Genomic DNA, 24893 nt, shown 5'->3' with positions numbered 1-24893 from the left:
GTGAGTGAGTGTGTAGGGTGGCGGGGGTTGTGTCTACAGGTACTTACATATAACCCCCTCAACCTGTCTTCCATTGTCAAGCAAAAAGAGGCGGTCAGGCTCCGTTATCCCACCTTGTATTGCGAAGCTAATAGGACGAAATAGCTGCAAATTCGAATTACAATCTCTTTATATAGGGTGTTTCACCTTGGCCTTCTCCTTCTCTTCATCACTTGGGTTCAATTAAGGTGTGAATCCTTGTGTCAATGGTATCCCCTAAATACAAATAATAATGGGTTTTTACGCCTTCAAAAGGAGCATCAAGTTGGACACCCCAATTCCAATCTGGCTCAAAATATCGGACTCTCTTACAGAATTTCAGAATTTCCCTGTCTGGTTGCAAGATCTGGGATCCACTTGCCACCCAAGATTTTACAAAATGGACAAACACCAAATTTGATTGATTGAACACTTTATCTAAAACGATAACACAAAAAAGTCCTGGGGACTTGTTTCCGTTGTGGTCCTATGTATTCAATTCATCAACATACTGTAGCATGAAAATAACACCAAAACACAAATTGAGACTCAAAGACAAAATAGGGTTGCCACCGAAGAGCTATGATCTGACATACAGAGTTCAGGGCTTTTCCTGGCTCAGAATTGGCCTTTGGATCCTTTGGATTGAAGGCAGACACACATTATGACATTAAAACGCATGGTGTTATATAGAACCAAAAGCACTTATTTGGCTCATAATCATAGGAGAACCGTGTTGGTGGTGCTATAGCACCTTAGTCAAATGATGCTATACTGTGTTGGGATCCATGCTTCGCTGCTAAGAGATACACAAGGTTCACGTGGCTTCAAAATTGAAATTTCAACCGAAAGTGAAGACCGCAATGAGGCAGATGAGGCAAGGTAAATTCCAGGATTGGACGCTATTCTTATTGAGAATAGCGCCATATTAACCCAAAATGTATTCCATGTATTAAAGTCAATCCCACTCTTATCTCTCCCGCCACCAGAGATGTGCATCACACACAATTAATCTGATAGCATACAATGATCTTGTGAAAGCTTTGATACATGCAGGGGCCAACATGCAATGTGCACTACAGTGCAATGTCCAAATGCTCAGCAGCCTTATAGAATAAGCCCTACTAAAGCTGTGGAAGACAGATAGGGAAAATGAGACTTATTGTGCCATGTGTCTCTCACTGGTCCTCAGAATACTATGTACTGCAAAAAAGTTATGCCTTTAAGTGACGCACAACTGTGGAAAGTTTGTGACTGCCTGGAGATTGCCAAGATGCCATTGCTTTCCCATGAGATTGCCATCTTGAAAGAATACGCTGAGGTCTTAAAGCCACTCACTACGCTTTTGACCCTCTGCAAGGAGAAAATAAATGTTTCCCGAATGCTGATCCCAACACTGATTAGCTGCAACATGCTTTTTCTCTGATGTCATTGGCACCATCCTGGCAGCAATAGACACACATGTTGTTCAACAGTTCAGAATGCAACAATTGCAACAGCAACTATCCCACAGTTCCATTTGTGGTGGCTAGAAGAAGTGGAGAGAGAGGAAATGAGTGCAATGTTGGTGTCAGAGATAACTCGCCTGGATTCAGTTGATGATGCTGTTCCTTCTCTCTCCTTCTCTCTCCCAAATGACTTTGTTGTTTGGTGCAGTGCCGAAATCATGCAAGGACATCAAAATAAAAACTCAATCTGCTTTCAGTACACACCACTGTATCCCTCATTTACTCAGGTTTCCTTTTAGGCAAGTGCATTTTTCCCTAGTTTAACACCAGTTATAGCGGATACTAGCCAGCAGAGGGAGTATGCCACCTGTTATATACAAGTTATCCTCAAACTTTTCAGATGAATCTCCACAATTCATTGATGAGTTATGTGACCAGCAGCAGTATTTTTGCATGATACGGGGGTCTGTCTCATGTTTTATCCAAATTAATATTTAATATCAAAAACATTTTCAGGCCGAACCAAACCCCATTGAATTGCATTATAAAATAAAGTTAAATATTAAACAATATATAAACCATATAGGAAAAAGAAATATGTCTTGTGCACACTGCCTACTGGAGGGGGCTGAGGGGGCTTGAGCACCCTTTATCCAAATTTCATTTTTTGAAGGCTTACCCAACACCCGTGGCCATTATCAAGCACAGCATTTGACAAATAATGATAATTTCTCTTTAAATAAAATGAGTCGGCTGCCATCAGACAGTTTCACTCATTACCTTCACCTGACGCAGTGACATCACGTGCCCTCCTCCAACCTATATGGTTTGCAGCATGTGACCACTGGAGACAGACACTCAACGTGGTTAACGTTTTACATTAACCACTTGAACCCTAGCATCCCTTTTCTGAGGAGAACATTAGCCAAAAATTGTAGATCTACAAGCTCACAACACCTCGCGCTGCAAGGCGTTGTGAGCTTGTAGATCTGCTATTTTCGGCAAAGAGGTTTGGTGTAGAGGGGGAAAAGAGCAAACCAAGTACAAGTTGTCTTAAGTATTTAGGTTTTAAGTGGTTTAGCTGTCTTAAAATACTGCATTAACATGAATCCAATCCAACTCAACACTACACATTGACAGTGCTGTCAAACAAGTCTATGATGCTATCTATGAAATCTATGAAAACGTTTAAGCTGCAACACAATTTTATACAATATGTAGTGGGGGTCCCTGCATCTCTCTCTCAACTAAGGGGTCCCTCGCCTGGTTTAGATGTTGAGTTCTGAGTTTAATTTGTGTGATTTTTTGTATGGATTTAAAACAAATGAGATACTACATGCTAATGTGTCAGCTTTTGTTTGCTTACAGAGTGAGGCTAACTGTTTCCCCCTATTTCTAATCAAAGTGATTGTGAAATTAAGTTAACTGCCTACTCTTGCATATTTATATTTAATTAAGGTTTTATTTCTTTAACAAATTAGAATGTCTCTTCTGCTTTGTCTAGTCAGTGTTAAGTGTTTTGATTAAACTATTAAACTTATACTTTTATTCATAAATAATGGGTTGATGGGTTGTTTTTCGGCAGAAGTGTTGTGAAATGTTTGTGGGTTGTCATGAAGTGACGTGACAAGTGAAGTGACATCTTTTCTAGATAACTTCCTTCATCATTGCTGAGCAGTATCGGTTCCTTAATTCTTGTTCTCGGCAGAAGTCTTGTCCAAGTTCCAAGTTTCCGTTCTTTACCATTGCGGTGAAGTTGTTGTAGCTGAGACAAATGCATTTCCCATTTGACATGACAAAAACAATCATTACTTTTATGTTGTGTCATTCATTCTACTGATGTCTTGCCTCATCAGCTGTGGTTGAAAAGTAATACCGTTGACCCTCGTTATTTCAATGTCTATGAAGTGATAAACCTACACATACAAATAAAACAATTACCTACAACCTACAGTATACCTAATTACCATACGTTAATACATTTAAATTGATGTTGTTGTATTAATGCATTAATAAGAATGCATCTTGACAGGCACTGAGGTCACAGACTGGTCACTGAACAGCGCTTGAGAAAATAGCTGATCTACAAGCTCACTTTTGGCGAATGTTCCCCCCCAGAATAAGGATGCTAGTGGTAAAGAATTGTTAAAATAATACAAGCATAAAAAGAGGAGTTGGGGTGGAGGTGGGTTTATTGAAAGCTTGTGGGCGGACATGCAGATCTGTCAGGACTTGGATAGGCAAGATGAAAAGGTCGTTCCATAACTCTCGCTGCATGGGTGTCAGCCGACAGTGGTGAGCTTGACAGGAGTCAGCTGATGGGGGCGCTTGGTGCTAATTAGAATTGCCAAGGTCCTCTGAACCCAGGGGACATTAGGGTCCACACACAGGTGGCGAGACTTCTTCGTGACCAATCTGTGCAAGAAACAAGAAAATATGCAAGTTTGTCACTTATTGTTTCGTAAATTGATGCCCTAACGCGATACAACAGTAGCACACAATAGTGAAAGTAGCAGATCTACAAGCTCACAATTCATTGCGATGTGACATATTGTGTGTGTGTGTGTGTGTGTGTGTGTGTGTGTGTGTGTGTGTGTGTGTGTGTGTGTATATATATATATATATATATATATATATATATATATATATATATATATATATATATATATATATATATATATATATATATATATGAATGAATATATCTATTTATACAACACTTACATGACTCCTGTCTTTGCACATCTGTTCTCAGTCTTGTAAAAAGAGCTCAGTTGTTTGATGTTCACTCTCTTTGGGTAAAATTTGGTACAGCATTCACCAGGGCCATTCGAATCTGCAAACAATGTCATTTTTTCATATAAAAGTTGCTTTTAATTATATGTATATTGTCAAGGCCATCTGTATTGGAGTACTCAGAACATATAAGGACACAATAATGAGACAGAGACAACAACTCAGATCTTAAAGTCTTAGAGATCTAAAAGTATTCGAATATGGAGCCAAATGTACATCTATACATACGTCTGACCCCCAGAACAATATTTTACTCACAGCTTATATACCCCCAAAAACACAGTACATCCCAGAATGAGACAGACAAGAAATAACAAGGACAGTTACCTTTGACCTAAGTGTCATCTATACTGAGGGGGTTTGAGAAAACACATTCTGTTCCGGCCAGGACAAGCAGCAAATACCTTTAACATAAATACCTTGCCCTCAAGACGAGATGTATATATATCTCAACCAACCTTTTATGGAGAGACGATTATTTACACACACACACACACACACACACACGCACGTGCATTATAGTCTCTTTTTTATACTTTTATGAAATAATGGTTAAGGTTACACAGATGCTACCCGGTTTTAATGGGTTAAACATACTGGCACTGAGTTCTACAACTTTCTAAGGAAGCACTTCCTTTTTCCTTGAGTTCTGCTGTTTCAACAGCTCTGAGCAATACTGTCAATACTTAGTGCAGCCACTCTGCCATTCACGGGAGAATATGATATGTTTAGTTCTTTTGGGAAAGGCGTTTCTTTTAGCCTATTATAATACTCATCATTACTTTGAAAAATGCATTATGTATGAATCAAATAATGGCTGTTTTTAATGTGTTAGTGACCCCCACAGATGTTCATGGGAGCTCACCCCCTCATTATGGGAGCTCAGCTCACATAACTTGAACCCTGGTAATTTCTTGCACTTTAGTTGAGAAAATAAAAACATTTGTAATAAGGTCGATAAAACATGTGCATTAACTTACTGTTGGCCGTCACAGAGCAGTACAGAGCAGCTCCTATCAGGAAGGAAAGCAGGACAATGTGTCTGGTTCCCATGGTCCTTCTGCAGAGAATGATGGATGGAAGAAGTTGAAGTTGAACTACAAAAGGCGATGAAAATAAGGACTATTGGACAGTGGGTGGGGCTGTGGACTCAGACCATGTGTGTCTTGCCCACCCAATCAAAAGTTCAGAATTTCAGAATTTGTGTGTGTGTGTGTGTGTGTGTGTGTGTGTGTGTGTGTGTGTGTGTGTGTGTGTGTGTGTGTGTGTGTGTGTGTGTGTGTGTGTGTGTGTGTGTGTGTGTGTGTGTGTGTGTGAGACAGACAGACAGACAGACAGACAGACAGACAGACAGACAGACAGACAGACAGACAGACAAATCACTGTCATTTTAATATCCTACAGGTAGCAAACAGACCAACAAAAGAAAATATATGACTATAGCTTTTAATTAACAAATAAAGCACAATATGAAAAGAATAAATATGTCAGTGTAAAGGGAAAGATTGTTCCTATAGTCCAGTTCACTACGTCAGAAAATGTATTTAGCAAAACCATAAAATGTATTTTTGAGTGGTGCTAACCACTCCTATATCTGACTTTGTCCGTGTGTCCGTATGTATGCATGTCTGTCCAATAAACAAACATTGATGACAACAACAGCATACACCGAGTACTGCGTGTTTGCAACACCTCACTGAACTGGCTCTCACAACAACAAAAAAATCCTCTTCGAAAATTGTTTTTATCTGCAGAAAAGTGGCACTGCCATGGGGAGTAAAATGCCCCCCAATCATGCTAATCTTTATGCTGGCCTTTTAGAAAGAAACTGCATTTTCAATCCTGAACATAATAACTTTTTACTACATATCCAATTGTGGAAACGTTATTGTCTCCGCCAGGCCGAAAGGCATGGCGAGAGAGTATGTTTTCCCCTCCGTCCGTCCGTCCGTCCGTGTGTGTGTGTGTGTGTGTGTGTGTGTGTGTGTGTGTGTGTGTGTGTGTGTGTCCGTCTGTGACCAGCTAATCTCCGCCACCGTTGGCTTGATCACAGTGAAACTGTGCACACACACTCCCTGGATGCCAATTCCGAACTTCTGGCCCGAATCTTTCACATGGGCCTTTATAGCGCCACCAGGAGGCCGATTTGTGCAAAACATATTTTTTGACAGTATTCCTACAGATTTTGCCCAAAAATCTCGCAAATCGGTATACAGTATCTCTATAGTCATTAAACAAAATGGGTGTTTCAGATTTGTCATATTCCATCCTGATTGGCTAAAAATGGCTTCCAAAGTTTGCAGAAGTGCTCTGTTTTCAACAAAATGCCTCAAATCATGAACACAGCATGCAATTTCCGTGAAATTTTGCACGCATATTTCCACTATGCCGAGGAAGAAATGCCACTTTAACATTTTCAAATCAGCCTCATGGTGGCGCTATAACAGGCCGATTCATGTTTTTACCTCTAACTGCGCCGATCTGTGTAAAACTTTGTATGCACACTCCCTAGAGGTCAAGGAAAAACCTTTGCCCTGCATTTTTCACAACTGCCTTTTATAGCGCCACCAGGAGGCCGACATATGTAAAACACATTTCTTTGCCAGACCCAGGGGGTCGGCCTACATGAGGCTTTGTCGGCCGGTCGGTCACTATGTTGAGGAACAAATGCCACCCTTTTAACATTGGCCTGTTATAGCGCCACCAGGAGGCCACAATAACCTACCTGACCTGGCGGAGACCTGTGCTCCGAGGAGCACTTTTTCTAGTATTGATGATGTGTTTGTAATCTGGACTGGTTCAGTTGCTGAATGGATTGCTTTTCACAGCTTCTTGAATAGTTGTTGTGAACATTTGAATTTCAGTATGACATCTGACTCTCACCAAATTAAATTTGTGACATTTTAATCTTAAAGGTGGAAGACCATCTGAGCACAGAGCTATATAGAAAACCCACAGACCGTAATTCTTTACTTCATGCTGAGAGCTATCATCCTACTTCCCTTAAGAAAGGTTTACAAATTGGTCAATTCAAACCTATACGTAGAATCTTTAGTACAGATGACTCTTTCAAAGTACATTCAAAAGATGTACAGATCCGTCTCAGTCAGCGTGGCTATCCTGGTAAGTGGATACAGCCAGCCTTCAATTCACCAGCCAGCCTTCGATTCACACAGAACTTGACATTTAGTTATTACACTTAGTTATTAGACAAAAAAGCTTAAAAAGCAGTTTATCTACGCTTATCCAGAGCCTCCATGATCTTCTGGACCCAAGGGAGATGGAGGATCCATGCAGAAGTTCTTGTTCATCTTTGAGACCATACTGTGCAGAAAATATTGATGTTGCTATAATGGTGGCACTTTGTGACTTACCGTATATTTCCAAATAGAAGCCCAGGCGTTTAAAATGCAAAACCCATTTGGACCCCGGGTGTTTGAAAGGAACCAGGTGGCTATTTGCAGCAGGCTTTTATTTATTGTTGCACCGGCCTGCACCGGGCCATTATTTGCAGTTCCAATTGGGCTGAAGAAACTGTAAATAATACCCCCACCGTTTGCACGGACCCAAATAAGGCTGAAGAAACTGCAAATAATAGCCCCTGCGTTTACACAGACCCAAATTAGGCTAAAGAAAATGCAAGTAATAGCAACAGTGTTTGCACCGACCCAAATCAGGTTGATGAAACTGCAAATAATATCCCCGGCGACGGACCGGGGGTAATTTTTTGATTTATTTGGCTATTTTTGAAAAATCTTGAAAATGTGTGCAAATCTTCGAATAATATGTATTTCTTAAAGTGAACATCTGTAACTCAAATCGTATTGCTTCTGGGGATTCTACAAATGTCTTCTAAATACTAACAGTTTTTTGAAAAAAACATATGTTTCTATATATCAGTGGTGCTCAAACTTTTTCATGTCAAGGACCTCCCAAAAGGATATGTATTTTGGGGGTTGTCACCATCATTACAACTGATGATTAGTATTCGTTCAAACAATTGCGAGAACATATTAAACACGTTTACTTTTTGGGCTTTATAAACAAAACAGGAACGTCTGACGTAAAGCTCCCTCGGCCGTGCGCCACAGTAGGGTTACACCACACAGGTCGATCAGTGAGCCGTCCACCAGTTCCTCGTTCTCACTGTCCACCTGGACGGAAACATGAGAACATAAGATTTGGTTGATGTTTTTGTAGACAAGAATGCATATATATATATGATGAATGTAGATTTGTACATAATTTGACAAAAAGGATAAAACAAAACAAAAGAAGCTTGAACGCTTATTTCCATTATGTGGTACTTTGAGTGCATGTGCGCATTTTTGTTTTGTTTGGGGGAGGGTAAAGACATACAATTAATCAATAATAAATACATTCATACAATTTCTACAATACAGCTAAAATGGCAAAACCCAACCAACATGGGTACATGGGTTACAACTTAACAAATTGGGAGGGGACAAACTAAGTATAGACCCCTGGTGCCTGGTGGACCCCGGTCATAGGGTTTAAATTAAAGCAACATGCAAGTATCAAGTCTCTTGGACCCCCTGACCCCCAAACAAACCGTCTAAAATGTATCCAAAATTTTACACTACTCTACACCTGTTAGGGGGAACTAAATAAAGGGATAGTTCTTGTAGTGAGATTGCTGGTAGCAGGTTGCCCAGAGCGTCGTTGTTCAGAACGATACCTCTCGGGAGCCCTAGTATTGGGGCTGGTTAGATGAAATCAGGTAGGAGAGCAAATGGTTCGTAAGGCCTTCACTCTTTCTTAGTTAGTTTATACTTAGTAGTTACTGAACTGGAATATTGCTGATCTTCCCTGCCTCAACTCAACCCTATATGGTTGGCAGGTATCATGTGTCATGATGTCATCCTACACGTTCGCCATATAGGGACGACCCTAGAGCATAGCCGTTTCGTTTATCACCAAAGTATGGATGCCTAGGAGGTGCCGGTATAGAGGACACCTCTGTAACAACACCGAAAAGCTTATTTTCATGCCAATATATCAGTTGAAATGTCCCATTCCTAAGCGTTGCACATAATAATAATAATAAAATAAAAAAAGAAATAAATTAATAATAATTATTATTATTATTATTTTCAACAGTGATGTAGGCACACGGCACCCACCAATCAACGCACTTGGCTTCTTTTCATCTCACGTTCAGCACGGGTGTACAAGTCACACGATTAATCTAAATTTGCGCACTTGTAAGCTGCTATCATCTGCAGTACAGGCTACGTTCAGACAAACTCAAGTCTGTTTCATGTCATTTATGTCAATTTAATCAATCAACAATCATCGTGATCATTGCTTTATTTACATCAGCGCTGCAGTCAAAAAATATCCATGTTACGCAAATCAGCGAGCAGAGCAAAACTTTTATCATGTGATATTCTACCAGGGTCATGTGTGTATTTATGTATGAGATTAAAGTCTGCACACTGGGTCATGCTCCAAAGCAGACTTTATTGCAAACGTTATTCTCTTTGGATTCTGAACTCAGCCCAGCACCTGGTTATTAGTGAGTGCATGCTTTATTGTTTGTGTATTTATTTATGTATGAAACAAAGGGAGACATGTGGTACACTAAATCATCAAAACAGACGTTTATGTGACCCTCTGATTTCCGTAGCGTATTTACCAGAGGTGGACGAAGTATACTCGACCCCCGTACTTGAGTAAGAGTACAGATACTCCTTGGTCAAATTTACTCCACTATAAGTACATTAAAGTAGCTCAGTCAAAATGTTACTCAAGTAAGAGTAAAAAAGTCATTGCTTTTAAATATACTTAAGTATTCCAAAGTACATACTTTGAAAAATACTTAAAGTACCAGTACAAGTAAAAGTAGAAGTACATTTCTTGATTTTTATGCTGTAATGTTTTCACAATGAATTTATAGGACCTTGTAACTCTTTTTTTCAGAGAGCACGAGTGTGAGAGCAGAAGTTAGGCCAATTGCATTTTAGGGAAGAAAAAAAAACAGCCAACCTAAAGGCCAAACCGCACCAATGCAACTAGTTGCAACTGCCATTGGGGATAATGGTTGCAAGTAGTTGCAAGTAGTTCCATGTTGCAAGGAGTTGCATGGCAAATCATTGGTGTGGATGTGGAGTGGGCTTAAAAGTACTCAGTTTACGGCCTTCATGGAGTCCTGAGTGAAGCCATGGAGTGGGTGCATCACCTAGCCTGGCGTAGCTAGACTATATCACTGCGTGGATATGAGTCTGGTGCTTCCATGAGGACGTTTTGTTTCCCAAGGGGCGGGATCAAAACAATGTCCCTCGACGCAATTGGTTAGACCTACAACCAACTACCAATTACAGTCGCCCATATTCGAATACTGGGCCCTGATTGGTGCCCCACGTCTTCTGGAACAGGAAATGGATTCTCTATGGAGCGGTGCCAAATCGCAGAGTGCAATTTTTTTTTGCACTCGCAGATTCATCTGGTCCCAGGCTATGCATCACCAGCACGCCGTTGGTGGTCAGTCCGTCCATCTGTCCATCAGGCGTCTTCCATTTAATTGCCTCCTCCTGCGGGGGGAGGAAGGCAGTGGTGAAAGAATCCTCAGATTAATACCACAAAATACCATATTACAAGTAAAAGTCCTGTATTCAAAATTGTACTTGAGTAAAAGTACAAGGTATCGGCATCAAAATATGTGTACTTATAGTAAGTAATAGTACCAAACCTTTTCAAAAGTAGCAGATCTAAAAGCTCACAACACATCGCATTGCAACGCGCCGATTGCCTATTTTTGAGGTATTCATTTTGAATGCATTTGTTCATAATGGAGTAATCAATTAATCAAACAAGTTATGAATCCCTGCACAGTCACACAGACACAATTGTGTATGAGACATTTCATATTATATATATTTCATAACCTACACCCAGGAAGATGTTCTTGGAGGACTCCTCCTAGCTGCCCGTGGATTGCGGCCCATGTGTACAGTGCTTGCTTTTACACCGTTGGCCTTGGGTCTCTGGCACAAAGCGAAGTGGCTTTTCGTCCTGGCCTCGTCCCCGTCGGGCAGGAAGCCATTGTCCCTGTGAAGAGAAGATGAAACAGTGGTGGGAGAGCTGTGGTTAATAAAGCAAGCTTGTGACAAGTTTAGTTTGTAGTGGTTCAGATCTTTGGAAGAGCAAGTATGCGTCGGCAGTGTCGTAATATGGAGCTTCATGGCGAAGAGTCATAGGATCAACCCATGGCCAGATTATATGATGTGCATAAATTATAACACTTTGTGTTTTACCTGCGAGGTTATGTCTGCCAACATTTCCACAAGTCCCTATTTGTTTATTTCCACTGACAACGCTTCTTCTTTGACATGATTTAGTACACTTTTTACCACTTAAACCCTAGTTAACCAGGATCCCCCGGGCTCTGTATTAGGTCCAATAGTAATTCCCAAATATCTTCACCAAATAAATACCTGCTCTACAAGCTTTAAGCAGAGACAGCGGAAGCTATTTCTTGTATGAGCATTTTTGCACAACCAGAGCTGGCAGTAAACACAAGCAGAGTTCACTGCTGTTTTACCCACCATGGTGGCAGCACGATACGATAATACTTTATTGTCAGTTTGCACTGAAATTTGTCTTGCGACCCAAAAACAGCCATGTATGCAACATATAACAGTAGGCCTACACACATTTGACATGACACAAGAAAACATTAAAATACAAAATACATACATAAAGACATGCAAAGACAAGAGCAATGTCCACCACTCAGCCTACCCCTGGCTTATAACTCCTGATTAAAGGGGCTACACCATGAATTTCATTTTTTTTTAGGTTTTAAGTATTTTTTGGGCTCCCCAGTGTCTCTTGTACCCCAAAAAATATGTTTTTTTAACATTCAGTCATTCATGCTCATTTCATGGATTTCCTGAATGGGCGTGTCTGAACAGGCCATTTCAGAATGGCAGGGCAAGTGATGTCACTTGCCCTGATTTTGCATTGATGATGGCCAGACAGAATTGCTCAGTAGCTCCCCCCTGCCCAATAGGACGTTTTGGTATTGCAGCTGAAAAAGCTTGGAATGACAGACAGTCAGATTGTGAGAAAAAATATCTGGATGTTTTTTAGGCATACAACCTGTTTAAAACGTATTAGGGGGCAATATTTATATATAATATATTTTTTTTAAATTCATGGTGTAGCCCCTTTAAGCCTCAATGTCGTCTGATGGACAAAGGACCTCTTCAGTTTGACCTTATTGTATGTAGGAACACTGTATCTCCTTCCTGAAGGAAGCAACCTATATTCTCCTTACAAAGCATGGCTAGTGTTTGAAGTGATATTCCTTGCCAACCTTATCATACTGTTATCATACGTATAAGGCACACAAGGTAAACTCTGAGGTCGCGGTGCTGCCGCGGAGCAGCGCACACGGAAGCAGCGTCAGCCAGATTAACCATCAAGTTAATTCTGATCCCTGCCTCTTGCCCTTGAACTAGCTATCTGTCTCTACACAACACAAACCCCACTCAAACTACAATATCGTCACTGTCGGGTGGAAACCTGACATGTCCAAAACCGTAATTTTTCTGTAAAAAATGATCTATAGTTATTTTTAAGTCACAAGCTCTTGTCAATAACCAATAGACAAACCACTTTCACTTTCAAACATTTTACAAAATAGCGAAAACAGCCGATCAACAAGTTCACAATGCGTCACATTGTGACACCTTGTGAGCTTGTAGATTGGCTATTTTCTCTACTTTTGTGACACAATTTGTATGACAACCTAGGGCATTGATTTACACAAAAAAATTATGAAACATGGAAGGTTTCTGCCCGACAGCCATGAATGTAAAACCAACACACTGCATTTCTTTGCTTGAGCAGTCAAACTTTGATCAAAGCAACACCACTGTCACCTGCAACCAATAGCATGATTGGAGTAAGGTCACTTTTTTATTCAAAACTTTTAATCTATTTGAAGCCAACGACTGATAAAATAAGAATATTGATAGCTTCATTGATGTACGGGACGGTTATTATTTTCTTCTTCATTGTTTTTTGTTTTGTTTTGTTTTGTTTTGTTTTTACTAAAAGGGAATTGAAATCCCCTCAACTAAGTTGGAGTAAGTCACAAATGCCAATCAGTGGTTGAAACTTCTTTCACGACGGCTGTCGCCCGGGTGTCGATCGGGGGCCTGAGTCCTTCTGATAGAGGCTCAAAAAAAAGAAAAAAAGAAAAAAAAAAGAAACTTCTTTCACTTCTTTCACAGCACTGCACTTTTATTTGCAGTGCTGTGCTGAGAGAGATAGTCACGACACGCTGCGTATACATAAACACAAAGTTCATGAGGTACTGCTTTGTCTTCCCAGTGGTATAAACTGCAGACCAACAAGAAAAAAAATCCAAGGCACTCCATCTTTTTATTTTTTTAAGATATCTTTATTTTTTTAATTATTTTTTTATAATTTTTATCCCACGTTTTTGTAACCCACATTTTTTCACCCAGTGCCAATTGCCTATGTAATCCTGGGCACTACCTACCCTCTGCCAGCCTAGGGAGAGCCCAAGCTGAAGCTCATGCCTCCTTCAATGCATGAGGAGCAAGCAGGCCGCTTCTTATCACCCGACAGGGGGGAGTTTCCCTGGTTGGACATAGCGCGTGGAAGGAACACGTTATTCCAACCAGTTCCCTTCTCCTCCATCAGGCGCCCCGGCTGACCAGGGGGAGGCAGTATAGTGACCAGGATTACTACATGTTTTTGTGAGGGTATTAACTACCCTAGGAGACACGGGGAGAACATGCAAACTCCACACAGAGTAGGCCCTTTCACCAACCCCACCTAGGTATGGGCGCCGATGACGTGGAGGAGAGAACACGCCCCCAGCGCCCACAGCGTCCCTGGCGGGAAAAGATATCTTTATTTAGACAAACATTTTTTTCAAATGACAAAAAAAAACAAAAAAGAAACAATAACAAACACAAAGAAAAACAACAACAACCCACCCACCCACACACCCTAGGTACAGTACAAGTTCCATCTTTATATTTGCATTAAAACATGATACAATATCCCATTTAGTTCATTTAAGGACGCAGTGATGGTAATAAAGTCATAAAAGAACCCCATATTTTCTCATATGTTGCAGGTCTCCTCCTTACATTGTATAACATATTTCATTCATTATAGTGTGCAATTGTGAAAACCATAAAATGTAGGAGAACAAATATGTCCATTTTCATCAGTCTCTTTTAAGTACATTTTAAGCCTAGGCAGTTTCTCTATCAAGGACAGAAAAATAAAGAATCAAGAAACATATTTAACAAAGCATTTTATTAACATGCGCCAGTGGACGTACACAAAAAATGTAGCCACTAATTCACACAGAACTTGCATTTGTGACATCTTCCTATTACACTAAATTATTAGCGAAAATGTCCTTACTACAGGCTATTAAACCAACATTTCCTCAGTATATGAGATGGGGAAGACAGAAAAGTTTAAAAAACCTGTAGGCAGATTGCTACTAAAAGCTAGGTTTGTCCAGAGCCTCCATGATCTTCTGGACCCAAGAGAGAGTAGGATCCATGCAGAACTCCCTGTTCCACTTTGTCATCACACTGTGCAAGAAACAAGAACATATTAATGTTGCTATAATGGTGCCACTTTGTGACCACCATACATACTATGTATATATATACACACACACACACACACACACACACACACACACACACACACACACACACACACACACACACACACACACACACACACACACACACACACACACACACACACACACACACACACTCCAACACTTACATGACTCCTGCCAGTGCGCACCTCCTATCTGTCCAGTAATAAAACTTAAGACGTTCAATGAAGCGATCGATGTGTGGTGGCTTAGGATAGAAGCCTTTCTTGAAGCAGCACGCATGAGGACCAATTTCATCTGCGTCCAAATCTATTTGTTAACATAAAAATGTTTTTTTTATGACATGTAACTGAAAACAGAAAGTATACAGTACTATAAGTGTTATGAACATTTGGTGAACTCTTTGGTTGAGAAAATAACAACATACTTTTGTCATAAGGACATGTACATCAACTTACCGTCGGCTGTCACAGAGCAGTACAGAGCAGCTCCTATCAGGATGCAAAGCAGGACAATGTAACGGGTTCCCATGGTCACAACTTCTGCCGAGAATGATGAATGGCTAGATCTTTCTGATTATCAAGAGCATAGTGCAACTGCAAGAGGAGGGATGTAGGTGTGACCTAATAATGTAGCCTACTCAACCATGCCCCCCCCACCTCAAACTATTTCCCCGCTGTGTGGAAAAGCCTGGTGAGGCAAGGTTACACACGTTGGTCAATTCAGTTGCCTTGCTCAATAAAACTTTAAAATGCAGAACTCAAACCACACTGATATGGAGTTTCTCTATCAAGGACAGAAACATAAAGAATCAAGAAATATATTTAACAAAGCATTTTATTAACATGCGCCAGTGGACGTATACAAAAATGTAGCCGCTAATTCACACAGAACTTGCATTTGTGACATTTAGCCTACCTATTACACTAAATTATTAGCAACAATGTCCTTACTATAGGCTATTAAACCAACATTTCCTCAGTATATGAGATGGGGAAGACAGAAAAGTTTAAAAATCCTGCAGGCAGATTGCTACTAAAAGCTAGGTTTGTCCAGAGCCTTCATGATCTTCTGGACCCAAGAGAGAGTAGGATCCATGCAGATTTTCCTGTTCTTCTTTGTGACCACACTGTGCAAGAAACAAGAACATATTAATGTTGCTATAATGGTGGCACTTTGTGACTTATATGCTTTCTAAAAGTAAAATAAAAACATAATCATATATAACACGCGCACGCGCGCACACACACACACACACACACACACACACACACACACACACACACACACACACACACACACACACACACACACACACACACACACACACACACACACACACACACACACACACACACACACACACACACACACACACACACCCACTAACACTTACATGACTCCTGCCAATGAGCACCTAGCATCTGTCTTGGAATAAGACTTCAGAACTTTAATGAAGTTGCTGATGTTTTTTGGCTTTTGGTAGAATTCGGACTTGAAGCAGCACCTAGAAGGATGACGAATTTCATCTGCGTACAAATATATTTGTTAATATAAAAATAAAAATGGCTTTTTATGACATGTAACTGAAAACAGAAATGATACAGTACTATGAGTTATGAACATTTTGTGCACTCTTTGGTTGAGAAAATAAAAACATACTTTTGTCATAAGGACATGTACATCAACTTACCGTCGGCTGTCACAGAGCAGTACAGAGCAGCTCCTATCAGGATGCAAAGCAGGACAATGTAACGGGTTCCCATGGTCACAACTTCTGCAGAGAATGATGGATGGATAGTCCTCTCTGATATTTATCAAGAGCAAAGTGCAACTGCAAGAGGAGGGAGGTGGGGTGTGCCCTAATAATGTAGCCTACTATCCAACCATGCCCCGACCCTTCTATACTCTGAAACTACTTCCCCGCTGTGAGCCTGGTGACGCAAGGTTACACTCAAACAATTGCATGCAAAACAAAAACAGCATAATTTAGAAGAAGAAAATAGCATATATTCATTGCCAGGGGACAGTAAGTTTAGAAACCAGAGAAGCTACAAAATTTAGACTCAGTCAAGCAAAATGTGTACTTTATATAATGGTGAAAAATATGGATGAAAATGATTAATAGCGAATAATTTTGACTGACTAGTTGACTAAACCTGTCAACAGTAACCTAGTTCACACTTTTGGGCATCAAGTGCATGATGTCCTAATTCTAAAACCAGACTTCAGACCCACAAACAGTATGTCTCAGAAACGCTGAGGAAACACTTCTGCTGCTGCTATGTTATTAAAATTATTATATACATTTTACAAAAATTTTGGTTTTATTGAGCAAGGCAACTGAATTGACCAACGCGTTTCGACACAAGGTCTTTCGACAGGGTCGACAGAAGTTCAGAGTCGAAACGCTTTGGTCAATTCAGTTGCCTTGCTCAATAAAACTTTAAAATGCAGAACTCAAACCACACTGATATGGACTCATCCACTCATTAAAGAGTTCAAAATATGCAAACCATAAAAAAGGAGAACAATATTTATATAGGCAGTTTCTCTATCAAGGACAGAAAACAAAGAATCAAGAAACATATTTAACAAAGCATTTTATTAACTGCGCCAGTGGACGTATACAAAAATGTAGCCGCTAATTCACACAGAACTTGCATTTGTGACATTTAGTCTACCTATTCTCCTGACATTATTAGCAAAAATGTCCTTACTATAAGCTATTAAACCAACATTTCTTCAGTATACAGTATGAGATGGGGAAGACAGAAAAGTTTAAAACTCCTGCAGGCAGATTGCTACTAAAAGCTATGTTTGTCCAGAGCCTTCATGATCTTCTGGACCCAAGGGAGAGTAGGATCCATGCAGAAGTTCTTGTTCTTCTTTGTGACCACACTGTGCAAGAAACAAGAAAATATTAATGTTGCTATAATGGTGGCACTTTGTGACATATGATTATGTGAAACATAATCATATATAACACACGCACGCACGCACGCACGCACGCACGCACGCACGCACGCACACGCACACACACACACACACACACACACACACACACACACACACACACACACACACACACACACACACTCCAACACTTACATGACTCCTGCCAATGAGCACCTAGCATCTGTCTTGGAATAAGACTTCAGACGTTTAATGAAGAGACTGATGTCATTTGGCTCTTCGTAGAAGTCGGTCTTGAAGCAGCACTTAGAAGGAGGACGAATTTCATCTGCGTACAAATATATTTGTTAAGATAAAAATAAAAATGGCTTTTTATGACATGTAACTGAAAACAGAAATGATACAGTACTATGAGTTATGAACATTTTGTGCACTCTTTGGTTGAGAAAATAACAACACACTTTTGTCATAAGGACTTGTACATCAACTTACCGTCGGCTGTCACAGAGCAGTACAGAGCAGCTCCTATCAGGATGCAAAGCAGGACAATGTGACGGGTTCCCATGGTCACAACTTCTGCAGAGAATAATGGATGGATAGTCCTCTCTGATATTTATCAAGAGCAAAGTGCAACTGCAAGAGGAGGGAGGTGGGGTGTGCCCTAATAATGTAGCCTACTACCCAACCATGCCCCACCCCGACCCTTCTATACTCTGAAACTACTTCCCCGCTGTGTGGAAAAGCCTGGTGACGCAAGGTTACACTCAAACAATTGCATGCAAAACAAAAACAGCATAATTTAGGAGAAGAAAATAGCATATATTCATTGCCAGGGGACAGTAAGTTTATAAACCAGAGAAGCTACACAATTTAGACTCAGTCAAGCAAAATGTGTACTTTATATAATAGTGAAAAATATGGATGAAAATGATTAATAGCGAATAATTTTGACTGACTAGGTGACTAAACCTGTCAACAGTAACCTAGTTCACACTTTTGGGCATCAAGTGCATGATGTCCTAATTCTAAAACCAGACTTCACAGCCACATACAGTATGTCTCAGAAACGCTGAGGAAACACTTCTGCTGCTGCTATGTTATTAAAATTATTATATACATTTTACAAAAATAGTATTTTGGTTTTATTGAGCAAGGCAACTGAATTGACCAACGCGTCTCGACACTAGGTCTTTCGACAGGGTCGACAGATGTTCAGAGTCGAAACGCGTTGGTCAATTCAGTTGCCTTGCTCAATAAAACTTTAAAATGCTGAACTCAAACCACACTGATATGGACTCATCCATTCATTAAAGAGTGCAAAATATGCAAACCATAAAAAAGGAGAACAATATTTACATTTTTATCAGTCTCTTTTAAGTACATAGGCAGTTTCTCTATCAAGGACAGAAAACAAAGAATCAAGAAACATATTTAACAAAGTATTTTATTAACATGCACCAGTGGACGTATACAAAAATGTAGCCGCTAATTCACACAAAACTTGCATTTGTGACATTTAGTCTACCTATTACACAAAATTATTAGCCGAAAATGTCCTTACTATAGGCTATTGAACCAACATTTCTTCAGTATATGAGATGGGGAAGACAGAAAAGTTTAAAAATCCTGCTGGCAGATTGCTACTAAAAGCTAGGCTTGCCCAGAGCCTTCATGATCTTCTGGACCCAAGGGAGAGTAGGATCCATGCAAAAGTTCTTGTCCTTCTTTGTCACCACACTGTGCAAGAAACAGGAAAATGTTACTATAATGGTGGCACTTTGTGACTTATATGCTTTCTAAAATAAAATAAAATCATATATAACACACACACACACACACACACACACACACACACACACACACACACACACACACACACACACACCACACACTCCAACACTTACATGACTCCTGCCAGTGCGCACCTAGCATCTGTCTTGTAATAAGACGTCAGAAGTGTAATGAAGTTGCTGATGTTTTTTGGCTTTTGGTAGAACTTGAAGCAGCACGCATGAGGACCAATTTCATCTGCAAACAAATGTATTTGTTAATATAGAAATAAAAATGGCTTTTTATGACATGTAACTGAAAACAGAAATGATACAGTACTATAGGTGTTATGAACATTTTGTGCACTCTTTGGTTGAGAAAATAACAACATACTGTACGTTTGTCATAAGGACTTGTGCATCAACTTACCGTCGGCTGTCACAGAGCAGTACAGAGCAGCTCCTATCAGGATGCAAAGCAGGACAATGTGACGGGTTCCCATGGTCACAACTTCTGCAGAGAATAATGGATGGATAGTCCTCTCTGATATTTATCAAGAGCAAGGTGTAATTGCAAGAGGAGGGAGGTGGGGTGTGCCCTAATAATGTAGCCTACCAACCATGCCCCACCCGACCCTTCTATACTCTGAAACTATTTCCCCGCTGTGTGGAACAGCCTGGTGACGCAACAGTAACCTAGTTCACACTTTTGGGCATCACGTGCATGATGTCCTAATTCTAAAACCAGACTTCACACCCACATACATTATGTCTCAGGGCGGATTCACACTATGGTCCCGGGTGCGCACCCTGGACCACTTGGCTGATGTTGTGATAGTGTGAACGTTGCGTATCGTTCCCCGAAATGGATCACCGTACCGTACCCGAAACCACCTCCGGAGGTAGTCTCGGATCCGGATCATGCGTATTCGCGTACGGAACGATGCAATGTGAATCCATCCGTACCAACAGGAGGAAGTGGACTGCTAATCATATATCATTTATATATTTTTATAATGACACATTATTTTAGCTGGGTTATACCTTCTCATAGTTCTACTTGAATGTTGACAAGAAATAATAATCCCGCTAGTGTTTGAGTAGCGCGAGCTAAAAATAATAAACAAAAAACACATGTGAAGCGAACGCTGCCACTAGGATAAATATGGCAAGGATTAGTCCGTGACGTCACTGCTAAAATACCAAGGATGCGTCAGTGACGCCAAAATCATATTAACAGAGACAACGTTACATTTCGAGGTTTCAAAGACCATTGCACACACTGCTTTGGTTGTGTATTGTTGATCTGTTGTTATTATAACTCAAGACAACGTCAGGAACACAGTCAAACTTTATTATTCACTCTTAACTCTGAAAAATGACTCTTCTTCTGTGAATGACATTCCCTAGCTCCCAAAGCCCCATAGTCAACAGCGCCCCCATGAGGCACATATTTACCATTACTGTTAAATTAAATGGTCTCGGGTGCGCAAGAATCTTGGCCAGTGTGAATGCTGGCCAGCTGGGAGAAGCCGACCGTACTCGGGAACGGTTCGAATCAAGCGGACCCAGTCTGAATCCGCCCTCAGAAACGCTGAGGAAACACTTCTGCTGCTGCTATGTTATTAAAATTATTATATACATTTTACAAAAATATTATTTTGGTTTTATTGAGCAAGGCAACTGAATTGACCAACGCGTCTCGACACTAGGTCTTTCGACAGGGTCGACAGATGTTCAGAGTCGAAACGCGTTGGTCAATTCAATTGCCTTGCTCAATAAAACTTTAAAATGCAGAACTCAAACCACACTGATATGGAATCATCCACTCATTAAAGTGTGCAAAATATGCAAACCATAAAAAAGGAGAACAATATTTCAATTTTTATCAGTCTATTTTAAGTACATTTTATGCCTATAGGCAGTTTCTCTTTCAAGAACAGAAAACAAAGAATCAAGAAACATATTTAACAAAGCATTTTATTAACTGTGCCAGTGGACGTATACAAAAATGTAGCCGCTAATTCATACAGAACTTGCATTTGTGACATTTAGTCTACCTATTCACCTGACATTATTAGCAAAAATGTCTTTATAGGCTATTAAACCAACATTTCCTCAGTATATGAGATGGGGAAGACAGAAAAGTTAAAATCCTGCAGGCAGATTGCTACTAAAAGCTAGGTTTGTCCAGAGCCTTCATGATCTTCTGGACCCAAGGGAGAGTAGGATCCATGCAGATTGTCCTGTTCTTCTTTGTGACCACACTGTGCAAGAAACAAGAAAATATGAATGTTGCTATAATGGTGGCACTTTGTGACATATGATTATGTGAAACATAATCATATAACACACGCACGCACGCACGCACGCACGCACGCACGCACGCACGCACGCACGCACACACACACACACACACACACACACACACACACACACACACACACACACACACACACACACACACACACACACACACACACTCCAACACTTACATGACTCCTGCCAATGAGCACCTAGCATCTGTCTTGGAATAAGACTTCAGACGTTTAATGAAGAGACTGATGTCATTTGGCTCTTCGTAGAATTCGGACTTGATGCAGCACTTTGAAGGACCATTTAGATCTGCGTACAAATGTATTTGTTAACATAACAATGGCTTTTTATGACATGTAACTGAAAACAGGAAGTATACAGTACTATAAGTGTTATGAACATTTGGTGCACTCTTTGGTTGAGAAAATAAAAACATACTTTTGTCATAAGGACTTGTACATCAACTTACCGTCGGCTGTCACAGAGCAGTACAGAGCAGCTCCTATCAGGATGCAAAGCAGGACAATATGACGGGTTCCCATGGTCACAACTTCTGCAGAGAATGATGGATGAATAGTCCTGTCTGATATTTATCAAGAGCAAAGTGCAACTGCAAGAGGAGGGGGGTGGGGTGTGCCTTAATAATGTAGCCTACTACCCAACCATGCCCCACCCGTCCCCGACCCCTACACTCAACTATTTCCCCACTGTGTGGAAAAGCCTGGTGACGCAAGGATACACTGAAACGATTGCATGCAAAAACATGCGAAACAACATAATTTAGAAGAAGGAAATAGCCAATATTCATTACTACACAATTTAGACCCAGTCAAGCACATGTGTACTACTACTTTATATAATATATGGATGAAATATGGATGATGATGATTAACAGCTAAGAATTTTGACTGACTAGCCCGTGAAAAGGCCTGTCAACAGTAAACTAGTTCACACTTTTTGGCATCAAGTGCATGATGTACTAATTCTAAAACCAGATTCACACCGACACATGTCTTAGAAATGCTGAGGAAACACTTCTGCTGCTGCTGTTATTAAAAGCATTATATACATTTTTAATAAAAAAGAAAAAAAATCATTCTACTTTGGCTGGGTGGTTTATAATGTATCATTCTGTGGTTTGACATAATTTGAATAGTAACTGCTTATACTTCTACTTCCTGTTTATAGGCCTACTTCCTGTTTACATGGGTCTTAACAGGAACAGGAACATGTCCCACAACCGGCAACAGTGGTAAAACGAAGTACTCAACCCCAGTACTCTTGGTCAAGTATTACTCAACTACAAGTAAAAGTTTCTTCGTCAAATGTGTACTTGAGTTAGAGTACAGGAGTACTTGCTTTTAAAAAATACTGAAGTATTCAAAAGTGCATGCTTTCAGAAATACGTAAGCATTCAAAAGTACAAAGTAAGTAGTATTCAAAAGTACAAATTACAAAGTACACACAACATCAATTGCGAAAATGGCAGATCTACAAGCTCTCAATGTGTCCCATCGTGAGATATTGTGAGCTTGTAGATGCGCTATTTTCACAATATGCCTATTTGAAATAGGGCTAAGTGTGACAAGTGCATAATTTGTTTCTTCCTAGAAATGTAGATTAAAGTACAATATTTGTCTTTGAAATGTAATGGAGTGAAAGTGCAAATTATCCAAAAATACAAATACTCAAGTTAAGAACAGATACTCAAAACAATTATTTAAAGGTCCAGTAAGTAATATTTTAAAATACGTGTTAAATAGCTCTATATTCTGACCATAAGAATTGCCATTGAGTATTTGTTCTGTAACAGGGATCTCTTTCCAGTTCTTTAAACATAAAAAAAAATCAGGTCAGATCAAGTTGGGATACCAATTGTATCCAATCATGAGAGAGAACTCATACAGGATACAGGATAAACAAGTGAAATTAGAAGTGCAAAAAGGGACTTCCATATTCAGGTTTTACTTTGTGTAATTTTCATATATATAACCTGTACTTTTTTATTGTGTCATTTTTAATGACATCTTAAGAGTGGGATTGACTTTAATACATGGAATGCATTTTGGGTTCATATGGAACTTCGTATAGCTGTGTTCACATGACTTAAGGGATATGGGTAATTGCCTTCCCCTGAGGAAGACCATTTGTTGGTCGAAATGTTGTATTATTTGTACAATAAAAGATTCCGCAGAGCAGCATCTGCCTGTATAGACTATTATTTTTTCTTTCTAGATACGTTTACTTTTTTGTTCTGTACCAGCGAGCATGTGCATAACAATTATTTTTGAAATACAATACAACAAACCATTGTGATTGTGACAATCAAGATTTGAAACGCCAACATGAGACACAGAGCTATATGGTTCAATTCCAATTATGACTAGTTTACTTTGAGCTGCTGAAGTTCAGTTTTTATCCTCTTGGGGGTGTATGTCGTTCAGGCATAGCCAGTGTAGGGATGAAAACTGAGGCTAACATTTTTAGGGTTTCCTTATTTCTTTTTTTAAAAGGCCTTACAGGCAAGAATTTACATTTTCTGGTTACCTTGGAAATAACTTGGATGGATGGATGGATGGATGCAAAGAAGACCAAAAACAACATGCTCTTGCCAGCTGCTACAAAGGGCATCTAAATAAAAAAGACAAGTGGACAACACCTGACTTTACTCAGAGCCTTGAAATCGATGAAACATGTTGATTAATTTTCTTAAAGTCTTGAATAACAGTAGTTATTGAATAGGTCAATACAAGATCTTGCTGGCTCTACGAAAACCATGCTGAAGTCTGGCCTACCCGGTTTTGTATGTGTGTCTGTTCGGTTGAGCATTGCATGGGGTGTCAATCAGGTGCATTGATTTGGGACACCTGGCCAGTGTTCCCAGGGGGCCTATAAAAGGCTGCGTGTTGGCCACACTGCAGTCTCTATCTCACCGTATAAATGACAGCGTTTGGTCCCCCTAGCCTTTGGTTTGCACCA

The 24893-nt window shown here is 40.0% G+C and overlaps 1 protein-coding gene and 3 long non-coding RNA genes across 5 annotated transcripts; all 4 read right to left on the bottom strand.

Annotated features, from left to right (window-relative positions):
- Window positions 1–3661: 3661 nt before the first annotated feature.
- On the bottom strand, window positions 3662–5337 carry LOC311034759. The gene is made up of 3 exons (XR_014599629.1): window positions 5243–5337; window positions 4191–4302; window positions 3662–3881 (listed from the first exon to the last, which is right to left on the bottom strand). It is a non-coding gene; the product is annotated as an uncharacterized lncRNA (long non-coding RNA).
- A 9223-nt stretch (window positions 5338–14560) lies between these two features.
- LOC311034955 lies at window positions 14561–15486 on the bottom strand. The gene is made up of 3 exons (XR_014599657.1): window positions 15372–15486; window positions 15081–15222; window positions 14561–14875 (listed from the first exon to the last, which is right to left on the bottom strand). It is a non-coding gene; the product is annotated as an uncharacterized lncRNA (long non-coding RNA).
- Window positions 15487–15732: 246 nt separating this feature from the next.
- LOC311034952 (C-C motif chemokine 3-like) lies at window positions 15733–20223 on the bottom strand. 2 transcript variants are annotated; one of them, XM_084042988.1, is made up of 4 exons: window positions 20029–20223; window positions 19734–19857; window positions 17501–17814; window positions 15733–15972 (listed from the first exon to the last, which is right to left on the bottom strand). In XM_084042988.1, the coding sequence occupies exons 1-3, from the start codon at window positions 20099–20101 to the stop codon at window positions 17721–17723; spliced, it is 291 nt and encodes a 96-aa protein (XP_083899114.1). In that variant the 5' UTR covers window positions 20102–20223; the 3' UTR covers window positions 15733–15972; window positions 17501–17720. The 2 variants fall into 2 exon arrangements, with proteins under 2 accessions (XP_083899114.1, XP_083899113.1); XM_084042987.1 differs by lacking the exons at window positions 19734–19857; window positions 20029–20223 and adding exons at window positions 18025–18157; window positions 18322–18499.
- Window positions 20224–21673: 1450 nt separating this feature from the next.
- On the bottom strand, window positions 21674–22538 carry LOC311034757. The gene is made up of 3 exons (XR_014599627.1): window positions 22384–22538; window positions 22094–22223; window positions 21674–21865 (listed from the first exon to the last, which is right to left on the bottom strand). It is a non-coding gene; the product is annotated as an uncharacterized lncRNA (long non-coding RNA).
- Window positions 22539–24893: the final 2355 nt, after the last annotated feature.

Source organism: Gymnoscopelus microlampas (assembly GCF_963454915.1).
Source record: "Gymnoscopelus microlampas genome assembly, chromosome: 19".
In the NCBI taxonomy this organism is placed as follows: Eukaryota; Metazoa; Chordata; class Actinopteri; order Myctophiformes; family Myctophidae; genus Gymnoscopelus; species Gymnoscopelus microlampas.
The sequence above is the reverse complement of the archived record's forward strand: the minus strand, read 5'-3'. Positions and strand labels throughout refer to the sequence as shown.

Excerpts from the sequence above, each read along its gene's own strand:
- LOC311034952 (XM_084042987.1), bottom strand. The coding sequence starts at position 18,394 with ATGGGAACCCGTCACATTGTCCTGCTTTGCATCCTGATAGGAGCTGCT. Across the intron at positions 18,158-18,321 it reads CTGCTCTGTGACAGCCGACG|ATGAAATTCGTCCTCCTTCT; the intron begins GTAAGTTGATGT and ends ATTTGTACGCAG. Across the intron at positions 17,815-18,024 it reads TGCTCATTGGCAGGAGTCAT|TGTGGTCACAAAGAAGAACA; the intron begins GTAAGTGTTGGA and ends TTTCTTGCACAG.